Source organism: Chelonia mydas, chromosome 4, assembly GCF_015237465.2.
Source record: "Chelonia mydas isolate rCheMyd1 chromosome 4, rCheMyd1.pri.v2, whole genome shotgun sequence".
Lineage (NCBI taxonomy): Eukaryota > Metazoa > Chordata > Testudines > Cheloniidae > Chelonia > Chelonia mydas.
This window is the reverse complement of record NC_057852.1, coordinates 118,665,325-118,679,565: the sequence shown is the minus strand read 5'-3', so window position 1 is coordinate 118,679,565 and position 14,241 is coordinate 118,665,325. Positions and strand designations below refer to the sequence as shown.

Sequence of the window (14,241 nt, the reverse complement as noted above, 5' to 3'; positions counted from 1 at the left end):
TACAAATTGGATAATCACATTCAGTAAATCATAACCTTTCCAATGATATCTTACATGAGCCATCTGGCATAAAGTATATCTCAGTTATGCCATATCCATACCATAAGCATATTTCCATAAAGAATATGGAGTGTAACGTCACAGTGGGGACTATAGAGTGCCCTAGACCGAGGGCTGAGTCACAAAAAAAGAGAGATCCCCAAGTCAGAGACAGAGAGGCCACAGGGTGAGTGAATGACACAAGGGATGTTAGACTGGACCAGGGCCGATTCCCCAGACACAACCATGAGAATTTGCAGAAACGGTGAATGAACTCCATGACACTGACCCAGGGTGGGTGGGAACTTGGCGGGCATTCTGCTGCATCCCCCAATACTGGCACAACTCCAGTGCCTGATGATATTTCTTTTAGTTGGTGGAGAGGTGGGGCTGGACTCAGTTGACTTGCATTGGCATAGGACAACTGAGACCATGAGAGGCAGAAGAGTTCTGGACGCTGGGGATTGAGTGGCATGCTTTTCTTGGGCTTTCTCCATTAGTCAATCGTCAATCTGGATGCAAAGATCAATTAAAGTTCCCAGGCTAGATGGAGATTCCACCCATACTGGTTCATCTTTGATAGAGTCGTTGAGCCCCTGCCTAAAGTGGTGTCACTGCACAGCCTCATTCCCTTGGGTGTCTGTGGCCAGACATTGAAATTCCACTGCATATTTGGCAACGAACCTGGTACTCTTCCAGAGGGCATGGAGAGCAGCTTCTGTGGTGTGTTCTTGATGCCCACCATTGGCCATGCAAAGCTGCTCCTGTTCTTAAAATGTATCTCTTTCACTGTTGGCTATTGCAAATTTTGGTGCATATATTTGAATTATTGTATATCTGACATGCCTTGTTTATAGCCTGACTGTTATTCTGTCATTCACTGGCTCCAGCACTGGAGGGACTACACTGCCTGATGCATCAGCAGTGCTAAAATATAAGTAAAATGTAATTAATTAATCCTTCACTGATTAGGGTCACTTGCTATTTGTGGTACTTCTTCCCAAATGATGTCAGTGCATTCAATATCCTTTGTCATGGTCTTCTGCCAGTTCTTCCTTGGCCTTCCTCACTTTCTCTTTCCTTCCTCAGGTACCCAATTCAATGCTTGCTTAGCATGTCTCCCATCTTCCTTATGGTGTACAAGTCCCAACCACCTGAGCATTCTTTCTTTGATATTTTCTAACATGTCCTGCTCTGCTAGACCCCTTTCTCTCACATTAATTAATTAATTAGGGTGACTGTGATTACCAATTGTTGGATCATATTAAAGAAGTTCTGTATTAAAATCACAAATGAGTTTGATTCCCCATAGTTTAAATTCCAGGGTATTACTAATTAAGAGGTCTCTTGGTTTTTGGTACTGTTTCTCTCCCTCTGTGTGTGAAACTTGCAAGCTGCTAATTGTGTTAGTACATTCTAAGACAGAGTCTGTTCTCAAAGCAATTCACAGAGACTCAAAGCAATACTCTAACAACAGAAACAGCACCCAGAGACTCCCCGCCCTTTTGTTGTATTAACAATTGTGATTAAAATAGAGATAGAGGATGTATGTGGATGGATGCTTGGTGTGGATAATAACTGAATGATCAGGGAGGTGCCAGCCTAAGAATCCAGTGTCCATCGGCTGAAGAAGGCGTCAAGTGGAAATAACCAGAGGACCCCCGGAGGGCAGACTGGAATCCACCCAACAGCCTCAAGAATGGGAGAACCAAAGAACAAGATAACATCTTGGAGCCATCAGGAATGTGCTATCTGCTGATTGATTCAGCAACAGCATGATGCAGCAATTCCCATAGACTGGTATAGGAAGAAATCTCTATAAAAATAGACTCTAAAAAGTGAGAACTTTGGGGTCTGATTCTGCAAACCAACTTCCAGGAGCATCAGATGAGCATCTGACAAGGCCCTGCTCCCTCCTCATGTCCAGGCCACCTGGCCAGTGGCTTGGCATGAGCAACTCTAAGGCTGGTAACTATGATAACAACTTTGCAGAACCTGTGTGTGTGTGTGTGTGTGTGTATGAGTGAATGTGTGAATAAATATGAGATTGAATGGAATGTTATAGCTATAACTAACTGCTTACTATGATAACAACCTTGCAGAACCTGTGTGTGTGTGTGTGTGTATGAATGAATGTGTGAATAAAGATGAGATTGAATGGAATGTTACAGCTGTAACTAACTGCTTACTATGATTCTTTCTGTATTCACAATAAATGTGGTATTTTGCCTTTTTCCCTTTAATAAGATCCTGCTGGTTTTTATTTTATTGGTACAACACAATTCTCCCCATCCAGGTGCTTCACACATCTTTTAGCCTTGTCAATCTGAGAAGGTCAGGCAGCTCCCCACAATACCCTTCCCTGCAGCATTTCAAACCAGCGTACAGTTACCCCTAGAGAAAGGTTCATGATCTGCCCTAAATCTTTATGTCCTCTATGAAGTCCACCCACTAAAAAAATCCAAATAATTTTTACCCAGGTGTACAAAGCATGTACGAGGGGTATCAGCTGGTCCCAGAGCATGCCCCTCTTGCCATGCCAAGTCCAACTCAGATTAGCCTCATGACCAAGCCTAGCTATGAACCTCCATGGGAATTGGCTGCACATCCACAGGCCTAAGGTCCAGATGTCCCTGCTTCTGCCCTATTTTCCCTTCCGGCTCCTCACAGCTCACTAGTGGTGAGGAGAGCATAGCCAGCCACCTTGCCCCACTTGCCTGGGTGATTCCATATTGTAGCTACCACACTGGATTGCCCCCAACTCCAATCACATTTTAAAATGTAAAACTCTCAAACATGGCATTGGCACACCCCAGCAATATTTTTGCCAACAACGGGTTAACATAATGGATTGCATATTTGGTTGAAAGAATTGATGGCCCCTGGACTCGTAAACTATTTTATATTTCATGAGATACAGAAGAGAAATAAGAGCGATCCCTCTCAGTGGAGATGCTCCTTATAAAGACACTCCAATGCAATGTTATCAGTTTCCATAGTGTGAAAAGAGAGAACTTACCAAAAGATAAACAAAAATTGCTACAAGTGGGATTCAGAAATCAATGTAACTCATCTAAGGGTGACATATGCTCCACTTTTGTAGTAAGCAAATAAAAATTAAAGGTGAAGAGTTAACATCCACAAATATTGACTACAAAACTGAGCCACATAAGTTATGCATAATGTCACTCAGCCATGAGAAAGCAATTCTTAAAAGTCTGTAACCAGCAAACTTTTTTTCTGGCAATATATTTTAAAACATAGATGCGGGAACCAAAAATTGCAACAGCAACAAAAAAGACCATTGGAGTCTCCAAACTTCAAGCATGGCACATCCCTAAGAATAATTTGTAGCTAAATTTGTCTTCACAAAGGATGTCTCCCGCTTCCACACCCACATCTTATCTCCAGGAAGAAGCTGGAGGTCCTCACCACTGTTTGCCCCCAGGATGCTGTAGATCTTGTTGTCTTACCTCCCATCTTGGCATGGGCAAGACAGGGAGATGAGCACCTCTGTCCTTCCCTATCATTATTGATTTGTATTCAGTAGCACCTAGCAGCCCCAGACAGGAACCGGGTCCCTATTGTGTTAGGTGCTGTACAAACACAAGCCCTGCCCCAAAGAACTTATAATTTAAGGAGTTCCTAGGCAAAGGTGTGTAAAGTTTAGGTGTACATGCAAATTAATGTTATTTTTAAAACAATAGGAACATTCAAACTGAACTAGTAATCAGTGCCTGTCTGTTGCCTTGTCTATATTCCAATTTGCACCATTTTAACTTCAAATATGTTTAAAAACCAAAGTAGCTAAATCAGTCCAAAATTCTCTATGGACAGTTTTCATTTAATTTACACCTGGTTTAAATTATATTTACTCATCTTAACTTCATCATTAATCTTATTTAAATATGTTTTGTATTATAGAAATGTAGGGTTGGAAGGGACCTCGAGAGGTCATCTAGTCCAGCCCCTTCACCTAGGCAGAACCAACTATACCTAGACCATTCCCAATAGCTGTTTGTCTAACCTGTACTGACCTAAGCTAAATCAATATAAACTGGGTATAAACTGATTTAAAAGTTTATACTTTAAATCTTTAAAAAGATTGTGCACCATTTTAACCAAACTGATTTTAAAATCAAAGGTTTGGTTTAAACAGGTACAACTTTCAATATAGCCAGGCTCAGACTTCTGGATTGCTTTATCCCAGTTGATCACATCCCTTGGTAGGATTAGGGAAAATGCTGTTGGACTAGAGCAGAAGGATGAAAGTCTGGAGGAGGCGGGTTCCACTTGGCTTGAACAGCAGGATGTTTCTGTCTTGGCATCCGTCCTCCCTATGTGCAGGCTTTCTGCCTGTAACACCTGCAGGCACCATGAGCCTGTCCACTGACAGCACAGGGCTAAGAGACGGATTGTGGGGCTTACACTGGCCCCTAGATAACTGGTAAAATAGAGGTCAACTGCCTGTGCACTACAATGATTACAGTACAAAGCTCATGTGGAAGGAATGTCACTTACCATATTTTATTCATGGTAAGCAGCCAGCCATTTGTGTTGCTGCATGAAATTAATGCTGAAATACAGGGTAACGAGCATCCCATATTGAGTTGATATAGGACTCAGGATAAAATGCAGGTAGAAGTGTCGTTTAATAAGAGTCAGGGCCCTGGAGGAGACTGTATCCCTTCACTCCTCCCAAGGAGCAGGCTTGCAACTCCAACCTCAGCCTCTCCTGTTTCCCCACCAGGAGACATCCCCTCCTTCCCCCCCCAGCACTTGCTTGTTCCCAGGTAGAATCCGTAGCATCGAGCAGCCCCCTTCTATGCCTCCAAGAAACCCCCCGCACCCCCTCTCATCTCCGCTTGGCCCCAGCCTTAGAGCTCACATGACCCTTCCTGGGCTCCAAGAACTGGCACCTCATCCCTTCTGCAACCCCTTAGTCCCCTGAATGGTGCTGGCCCCTCTTGCAACCCCCTAGTCCCCTAAATGCTGGCCCCTCTTGCAACCCCCTAGTCCTCTGGAGGGTGCTCGAGACCCTCCTCCCCAGGGTACCTCCTTGCCTGTCCCCAGGGAGCATTCACCCAGAGGATGCCGTAGCGCCCCACGCCGCCATATCCTTTCGGGGCGCAGTCCCCAGAGAGCAGCTCGGCTCCGCGCTACCTGCCCCGGGGCCGGGGGCTGGGGTTCTCCCCCTCCCGCCTTTGTTCTGCCTGGCTCCGCCTCCTGCCAGCGCTGCCGGCTGATTGGGCGGCGGCGCCGCCAGTCTGGGCCGGCTCTGGCATGGGTGAATGATACTCCCCGGGCGTGCGGGGCTCGCTCGCGGCAGCTGCCTCCTCCTTCCCCCTCGGCCTGGAGTGGAGCCGCGGCTCCCTGCCCGCCCTCTCCCCATTGTTGCGCTGGGTCTCGGGGTGGGCAGGCGCCCGGCTTTGCGCGGAGAATTGCTGCAAGACAAGGCTCGAGGTAGGAAATGTCTCTTTGCTGCTTCCACTCTCGCTCCGCTGCCCCTTTCCCGGCTCCCTGTTTGCAGAGCTCCCCCAGCCAGCCCCAATGCCAAGGCAGAAACGGGCCGCTGGGCTCGGCCGAGGGGGCTCTGAAACCAGAACGGGGCTTTCTCTGGCCAGGCTCTGGTCCCCTAGGCAGCCCCTGCGAACAGCCCGGGGCTGGAAGTCCTTTGGAAAGCACCTAGCCCAGAGACAAAAAAAGTCCCTCTCTGTTTTGGCTGGGAGAAGCACATGGAAAAAGCGGTGATGGAGCGAGAGCATCAAGCGGTAGCATTCAGTCAGTTACTGTTTCCCCCCCCCCCCCCGCAAGATCTCTGGTGGTTGGGTTCCCCCCCCGACTCCGGCGCTGTTACATGATGCAACCCTTGCGTAGGGTTTGAAAGAGCGACAATCCGGGTTGAGCTCTTCCCAGATTATGCCATCTGGTTGTGATCCTTGTGACTCCAATCTCCAGTGCAAGGCACCAGCCTGTCTGACGGGCTGCCCCAACTCCGAGAGGCTGCTGCTCTGCACGGCAGAGGGTTTCATTATTTCCCCCCAGCTTCTGGGACAATCCACCCCGATTTTGCCATTTCAACCCGTTTCAGCACGGAAGCGGGGGAGGGGAATTGCATCATGTTACAGTCCCGGAGTCAGTAAGGGCGAAGGCAAAAAGAACCATCTTTCCAGACCTATCCCCACTGGCTTCACCAATATATTACCCCCTCCTTTGTATTTCCTGTTTAACGGAGAGGTTAAAACTGAAAAGCAGCCGTGTGATTGGTAGAAAGATGTTCAGTTCACAGCGACGTATTTTGATTTCTTCCACTGGGGATTTTTTTTTTTTAAATTCAATTTTTACTTTGTCGGTTCTGCTTGGAGATAGGTGAAATGTACCCAAGATTTAGCGCGTTGCAAAATGAGTAGTGAGGCAACAGAGAGAGATGTTTGGAAATTGAGCACGTTCTCTAGTTTGTGTACAGAGTTCAAAGACTTCAATTGATTGTAAGAAAGGAAGGGATTCACCTGCCTGGAGCGGGAGGGTAGTATGGAGGAATATACATGTGACTCAGAGAAGAATCACCATCTTTCCCTTCCAGGGATGTTAGGGATGGAAAAGACTTCAGCTTTTCCAGTCTCTCCCATTTGTTTAATCAGTGTTTATTCCTCACACTTAATAGATTTTTAGTTAGTTAGTTTTTCATGCTTGGACCATGGGTGATGGTTTCAAGCAAGATCAGAATGATAAAATAATGAAGCAGACCCCAAATGCAGAGGGATCCCTTCAAAAAACACTGTGTTGTAAAGTTGTGGTCATTCCAACCTCACATCTTCTGAAGATTTCTGTTGATAGCACTCTTTGTTTTGCTCCATGGGAAAAAACTATATTCTGACAACATTGATCAACTCTACCATTTATGATATTTTTCACAAATGGATTACCCCTCCCCTCCCACACACAGCCTTGTGGTACTGTGGAGGTACTGCTGTAGGCAGCAAAGTGCAATAACTTTCTCTGAGATGCTGGAAGGGGTGTCTAGGGAAATATGAGGTTAATTTTTCTATGTCAGGTCTGCGTAGGCATGGCAGATGGGGGAAAGATATCAGCTGGTTTGGCAGCTGGTAGTTTGGTTGGGATACTTTAGCAATGGAGGAAGAGTACTTCACCCATCTCTCCTCTACTGGGTATTCCTCAGCCATCTCCTATGCCTCCTGGTCACCTCCCAGGAAAAAGCTGCACAAATACCTTGCTTTTGTAAACAAGTTATTTTGTCTTTTGGAAGAAAATGGCAATGGAATAGGAGATCTGGGGCATTGGACACTAGGTAGAGTGCGTGATGGCCGAGTTGTGTTACCATGGCAACAGGATTACCAGAAATAGCCAGGAAAATCTTAAAATGGATTCTGAAAAGAAAAGGAGAGTACACTCTGCTCTATTTTTGTGAAAACACACTGGATTTTAATGGCAGTCCTGTACATGGAATAATGAGCACTTATTTCCCATCAGTCAGCCATTGTTTGGTGTTCTGTCAAAGAAAAATCTCTAGGCAACAGTATAAGCATTATGTTGGTATTATGAGCTCTCCAATAGAATCTTGGATGCTAGGGTTTGGGAAGATCACCTGGGTCAGAGCTGTTCCAAATAGCCTGTCTATCATAATCTCTTGAAAGGAGGGGCTAGCGATCACCAACAAATGCACGGAACACAGGAGCTTCAATAGACCGGTCATTGATAGTGTTTTAAAACCTTACAGGTTTTGGACTCAAGTATTTTTTTGTTTTGTTGTGAACATAAATACTGTAGTTCTATTTAATCTGCCTAGCCATCCATGTACTTTTGACGTGCTTTATCAAAAGGAACTAGTGAGGGACTTTATAGACAGAAGATGCTGAACTCATGCTTTGGAGGGACCTTTTCCAGAAAGTATGTACTTGCCAAGGGTTCCACCAAAGCTTTAGGTGGAGCCATGGGAAGGCAAGCAAGATAATAAAATGGTCTCCAAGGCTTCTCCAAATTCAGGAGAATTTCTGACCTGTTAAAAGAGAGAGATCTTATTTATTTATATTTAAGAAACTATCACTGAAAGCAAAAGGAGCCAGATTCTGTACTGTAGTACACCTGCACAATCCCATTGAGTGCAGTTTGGTATAAGAGCAGAATTTAGATGGTATTCTAAACTTATCATCTATGAGTTTAGAGTAAGTTAAAGGTGGGAAAGGATGCTTATGGCTGTAGGAAATAAGTACATTGTGGTTGCGTCTTCAGGAGATTATTCTGTTTTTTGTTCCTTTTCAGTGGTGTAAGGAAAATCAACTCTAAGGTTAGAATGTAAATCATCTTGTCATTGCTACTCATCAAAGCTTCCCTGAAACAGAATGCCCTCTCAAACTTTTTTTTTCATGGACCACTTGAAAATTGCTCGGCGGTCCACTTAATAATCTTTCCAAATGTTGTTTGTACCATTAGCTAACTATTGTAAAACTTTTTGGATAAAAGCTCTCTATAAAAAGCCCTTAATAATAATGTTTTTTTGTTCTACAAATAAAAGCACACAACTCATATTTTAATATCAGTAGTCTTACCTTTCTAATGCGATGGATGTGCCCTCTATCCCCTGCCACAGCAGCCCCTGAGCTGAAGCTGAGAAGGAGGGCCATCTCTCCCCGGCAGCTGCAGCCCTGGAGCTGGGGAAAGTCGCCTCTTTCTCTGGCTGCCGCAGCCCTGCATGTCCCAAATTCCCCCCGTCCCCTCTTCCCCCCATTGCCCTCTGTCACCTCCTATTCCCCCCAAGGCCACCACCTCACCTTACATGTGCGTCTTCTCCAGGGTCCAGGCACCTAATTAGTGGAGCCATGTCTGCGCGGCTCCACTAATTAGGTGCATGGCCCTTCATTCTTTCGTCTGCGGCCGCCCAAGCGTCCACCTTAGAAGGAACTATCCGCGGACCACCTGAATGGAGCTCGGACCACAGTTTGAGAAGCTCTGCCCTAGTGCAAAGAGTTGACACTTCAGTGCTCCTTAGCAGTGTATGGAGAGGTACTGGCTTAGTTTCAGGCATTTATCTAAAACGTTCATTTCAAATGCCTCTATCAAGGGGAGTATGGTTAACCAGGCATCCACTTGGTTAACCACGCTGATCAAAGCTGTTTCCTTTATTTTAGAAAAGGTGTGTGGTGAAGGGGTGTGTTTTTATATTGATTTAAAAAGATAATCTATCCTGATAAGTGGAAGGGGGTGGAGATGGCCTACTTTTTCTTCCAAATGATTGGGCACATTTAGTTTATGTTTTTGTGCCTATTTTGTGCACTCTAAAACCCTTTTATTGGCAGCCTCTTCAAAAGATTGATGCATTTTTTCCATCTAGACCGATCAGTTACATGACTCATGACTGTCTGTGGATATATTTTTGTGTTTCCACTTAGTTATCACTGTGTCTATTGATTATTCACTGCGAACACAGAAATGGACAGGTATCTAGGTTCATATACTTCTGTAGGCAATGTTCTTAAGTTTTTCAATGAAATCCAGATTTTAGACCTAATGGAAATTACCTGAAACTCAGAAGTTTCACCTCAAAAAGAAAACCACCTCCACGAGAGGCATACAGCTCTTACTGATGATGCTTTTGCAGTGATGTGCAAGTGAAGACACGTTCTTCCTGTTTACACAGCTTTTAGCCTCCGCAGGATATCCCAGAGTGCCTAGGTGACCACTCTCGCCAGCAGCTCTGCTGCTCTGGCGCCAGGTAAACAGACATCCACCCCTTCCCCAGGAAAGCACCAGGAACTTGGAAACTCCCCTTCCTGTTTTCTTGGCAAATGCTCACTGATCATCTGGCCAGGAGACAATGCCTGCTCTATGGAGCAAACGATCCCCTGCTTGGACCCATGCTGAACTACTGGAGCTGATCAGTGTTTGGGGAGAGGAGGTTGTGCAGGGACCCAGGATGCCCCGCGATCACACCATTGCCCCCTTCCTACAAGACCCATTGTCAAACTAGAGAGAGCTGCACTGTGGGATAGCTGCCCTCAGTGCACTGCTCTCATCTGCGATGGAAGTGCTACAAATGTAAACACTCTCTGACGCCTGTTGAAGTAAGTGAGTACACAAACCAGTGCTTTTTTTTCACTGGTTCACTATCACTGGTGAAACTGACAGTGCAAAAACTCTGCAAGTGTAGACATAGCCTGACTCTTAGAAAAGTCACTGAGATCTTGCATTTAGATTTCTTGTGGGAAGGCAACTGTAAAAACTTAAATGCATATTTACCAGGTAAGAACAAGGTAATCAAAGAGAAAAATAATGTAAACACTTATTTTTCTACCTGGAAGTGGGTCACATTCTACCTTTGGCTGGGTTAATGGGATGGCATGAGTGACTGTAAAAGTGGCCTTACTTATGTCTGTTTCTTTCAGGGATGCTTACAGGAATAGGGTGGGAAATAATCAGAAATAAAGTCAAAAGGTGGTGTAAGCACAGCTGTGCCATCAAGGGCAAAATGTGATTCAAAGCATGCATGATGCAGTAAGGTCTGATCCTGCAAGCTGCTGAGCACCCTCAATTCCCATTGAAGTCAATGTGAGTTAATGGCACCCCACTCATTGTGGAAGTGGCCCTGGAGAATATACTAGGCTGTGGGGCAGACCGATCAATGTCTAACTATGTTGTTCAGGGCTGTGAAAAATCCACTCCCCTGAGTAGTGTAATGAAGCCAACCTAACCCTCACTGTAGACAGCCCTAGGTTGACGGAAGAATTCTTCCATTGACCTAGCTACCACCTCTTGGGCAGGTGAATTACCTGCACCGATGGGAGTGTCTACGCTGAAACACTACAGCAGTGCAGTTGTAGCATTTCAAGTGTAGACAAGCCCTCTGTTGCACATTTTGCTGCTGTGTCTATCAAGATAAATAGGGGGAAATGTTACTTTAAAGGATTGCTTTTGGCTTTCCTTTATAACGGCTTTGCTGTCAAAAATACAAGCACCTTGGGAGTAGACAGTGTATGTTTGCTAGTATAACTGACAAAAATGATTAGAAACTGATGTTAAAAAACAAAACAAAACTCTTGCATAAATAATAAAAGTTAATCTCATTTTTTAAAAAGTAAAAAGGAATAAATATAAAAAACAGTGCACCACTTGTTTAATTATAAGTTCTGAGACAATTCTGGGATTTCTGTTTTCTGACAGGCTGTCTCCTTGGACATATCTTTGTCAGGACATGTTTTAGAACTGATGGGGATGGCTTTTTTGCTCCAGGGCAGATACAGATAATTTCTGCACTTGGGCCAAAGGCTTTATAAGCACTGAACAAAAAAAATCCCATCATTCATCAGTAATAAGCATCAGAAATCAGTGCACAGGTGCTTTCACTTTAATCTGTACTGTTGCTGATGTCTCAGAGATTGGGTATTTTATCCCTCAGCTGGTAAAATGCAGCATTTGTGTAAGTGAGGTAATTGTGGTGAGCTGTACTAAGTATACATTATTCATTAGGGAACTGTCATCATATCATGGTTGTGAATCCCTGAAGTCTCTATCCCTTTCCTAATCATATCTAAACATTTATAGAACACAAGAACTTGGTGTCATTCCACTTGATTGGCTGACCAATCTTCTGGTTCATTTAATACATCCTCTGCTGGTAGCCACTGCTAAGGAGTAGGTCCCTTACAGTTCATCTAAAATAAGAGTTCAGAAACTTGGCATATTTCATACATCCATAGTAACTAAACTACTACTGTGATCTTTAATAGACTATTCATAATTGCATGTTATCTTCATGGAAAAAAGGGGAAACTAAAAGCTACTTAATGGGACACGGTCTTGTTAAACTAACAAATAATATTAAGCATTAGGACTATCAAGGTGCCCACCTGCATTTTAGGCCTCTAAACTTGAGTGTTAAGAATGATTTGTTTGTCCAATAAAAAGTCTCTCTACCTAGTTGGTTTACATTTTTAAGAGATGAATTACAGATGCTAGAGCGATTTACAGGTGTTTGAGTTATGCTCCCTTATCATGGTAATGTCATTGTTCTAAAAGGGGAGTGGAAGAAATGATGAGGGAGAATATAATTTGTATTGTTACTAGCAATTAGCATATGTGGTTAAATTGCCTAGGCATTTCTTATCAAGACCAGCTGCAAACTGGGAATTGAGGAGTGGCCTTCATAGAATTTACTAGTGTAGTCATCAATCAGATATGGCACAAAGCTTTATCACATCCTATCTGTGTGGCTCACAGGCCACATGCTGTCTAGTCTAGGGAGAGAAACAAAGGGAACTACTGTAGGTTTTAAATTAAACAAAACAAACAACGATGAGCTTTTCCCATCTGCGCTAACTTCATTGACAGATTTTGACTTGTACATTGTGCTGCTGGTCTGGTCTAATAAAATGAAACTGTTTTAAATCAACGTGACAGACTTGCACGAGATTCTTATAAATTGCAGTTTCATTGATGAATCATTCACAAAGCCTGCATCACATCTTCTGCCTTCCACAGTCAAAACAGCTCAATTCTGACCCCAAGCAGAGTGCTATTTTATTAAGAGATCAGTGTGATTTGTTTAAAAACAACTAGGAATCTTGTGGCACCTTAAACACTAACAGATTTATTTGGACATAAGCTTTCATGGATAAAAAACCCACTTTCTTCAGATGCATGGAGTGAAACTTACAGATGCAGACATAAATATACTGACACATGAAGGGAAGGGAGTTACCTCACAAGTGGAGAACCAGTGTTGACAAGGCCAATTCAGTCAGGGTGGGTGTGGTCCACTCCCAATAATTGATGAGGAGGTATCAATACCAAGAGAGGGAAAATTGCTTTTGTAGTGAACCAGCCATGCCCAGTCCCTATTCAGCCCACATTAATGATGTTAAATTTTCAAATGAATTGTAGCTCTGCAGTTTCTCTTTGAAGTCTGTTTTTGCAGTTTTTTTTGTTGAAGGATGGCTACTTTTAAATCTGTTACTGAATGTCCAGGGAGATTGAAGTGTTTTTCTACTGCCTTTTGTATGTTACCATTCCTGATGTCTGATTTGTGTCCGTTTATTCTTTTACATAGAGACTGTCCGGTTAGGCCAGTGTACATGGCAGAGGGGTATTGCTGGCACATGATGGCATATATCACATTAGTAGATGTGCAGGTGAATGAGCCCCTGATGGTATGGCTCATGTTGTTGGGTCCTCTGATGGTGTCACTGAAGTAGATATGGGAACAGAGTAGGCAACAGAGTTTGTTGCAGGGATTGGTTCTTGGGTTAGTGTTTCTGTGGTGTGGTGTGTAGTTGCTGGTGAGTATTTGCTTCAGGTTGGGGGGCTGTCTGTAAGCGAGGACTGGCCTGCCTCCCAAGGTCTGTGACAGTGAGGGATCGTTTTCCAGGATAGGTTGTAGATCGTTGATGATGTGCTGGAGAGGCTTTAGCTGCGAGTTGTATGTGATTTGTTGTTTATTTTCATTTACTTGCTGCAAATCTGGGTGATGCAAAGTAAATAAAGGTTTTTGGACTGCTCTTGCTCTTAAATGAATTGATGTGTTTTTTCAAAGATTTGAACCTATGAGTGGGTGTTTTCATTTACGGGGGTGGGAGGATTGGTTATTGCCTTAGCAAATGTTTCTATGGTGTTGTGGCTGTGGTCCGATGATGGAGTTCTGAGAGTATTAAACTAGAAACATGTGTTACAGTATTTCGCTCATCACTGGTGGCAGCTGCATGAGTGGATGTATGGCAATTTGTCTTGAGAATATGAGGAGAAGACAACCCGCTGTGAGGTGCACTGACTAGGTATTGTCTACATTAGAAGCAAAGGGCTTGGCAGCCCACCCTGGACAGTTGCCCTGCAGTACTGTGCACCCTTCCCTTGTTCTTCTCTATGCAAACATTCTTTGTTCTTAACACTTCTGAACTTTTCCCTCTTCTTGGGCCTGCTCTGGGTTGGTGAGGAATTACTTTCAATATAATTAAGTTTTTCATTCCTCCTCCTCTTCCCCCCCCCCCCCCCCTTTTGTTTTTTTTAAGACCTCTGACAGTTTGGCAGCAGGGTTCCTTTGACATTATGAAGGACAGGAGGAACCCTTGGGTCAAGTAGCTGAGAACAAAATCTGTGGTTGACACCAGTTAGCAAAGGCTCTGTCTTCCTGGTTCTAACATTGCTCCTCCATCCTCCAGAGCTTAGATGGCATTTACAGACTGGTTTCTAGCAACT

At 44.1% G+C, this 14,241-nt stretch overlaps 1 protein-coding gene across 3 annotated transcripts in view; it reads left to right on the top strand.

The window, feature by feature from the left end:
- Positions 1-5,322: 5,322 nt before the first annotated feature.
- Positions 5,323-14,241, top strand: part of AFAP1 (actin filament associated protein 1) — a 170,423-nt gene continuing 161,504 nt past the window's right edge. Inside the window, exon 1 of one of the 3 annotated variants that reach the window (XM_037898121.2) lies at positions 5,323-5,502. In XM_037898121.2, the coding sequence (XP_037754049.1) occupies positions 5,331-5,502 (172 nt within the window). In that variant the 5' untranslated portion in view covers positions 5,323-5,330. The remainder of the gene's footprint in view (positions 5,503-14,241) is intronic. The other 2 variants (XM_037898123.2, XM_007056505.4) reach the window with 2 other exon arrangements.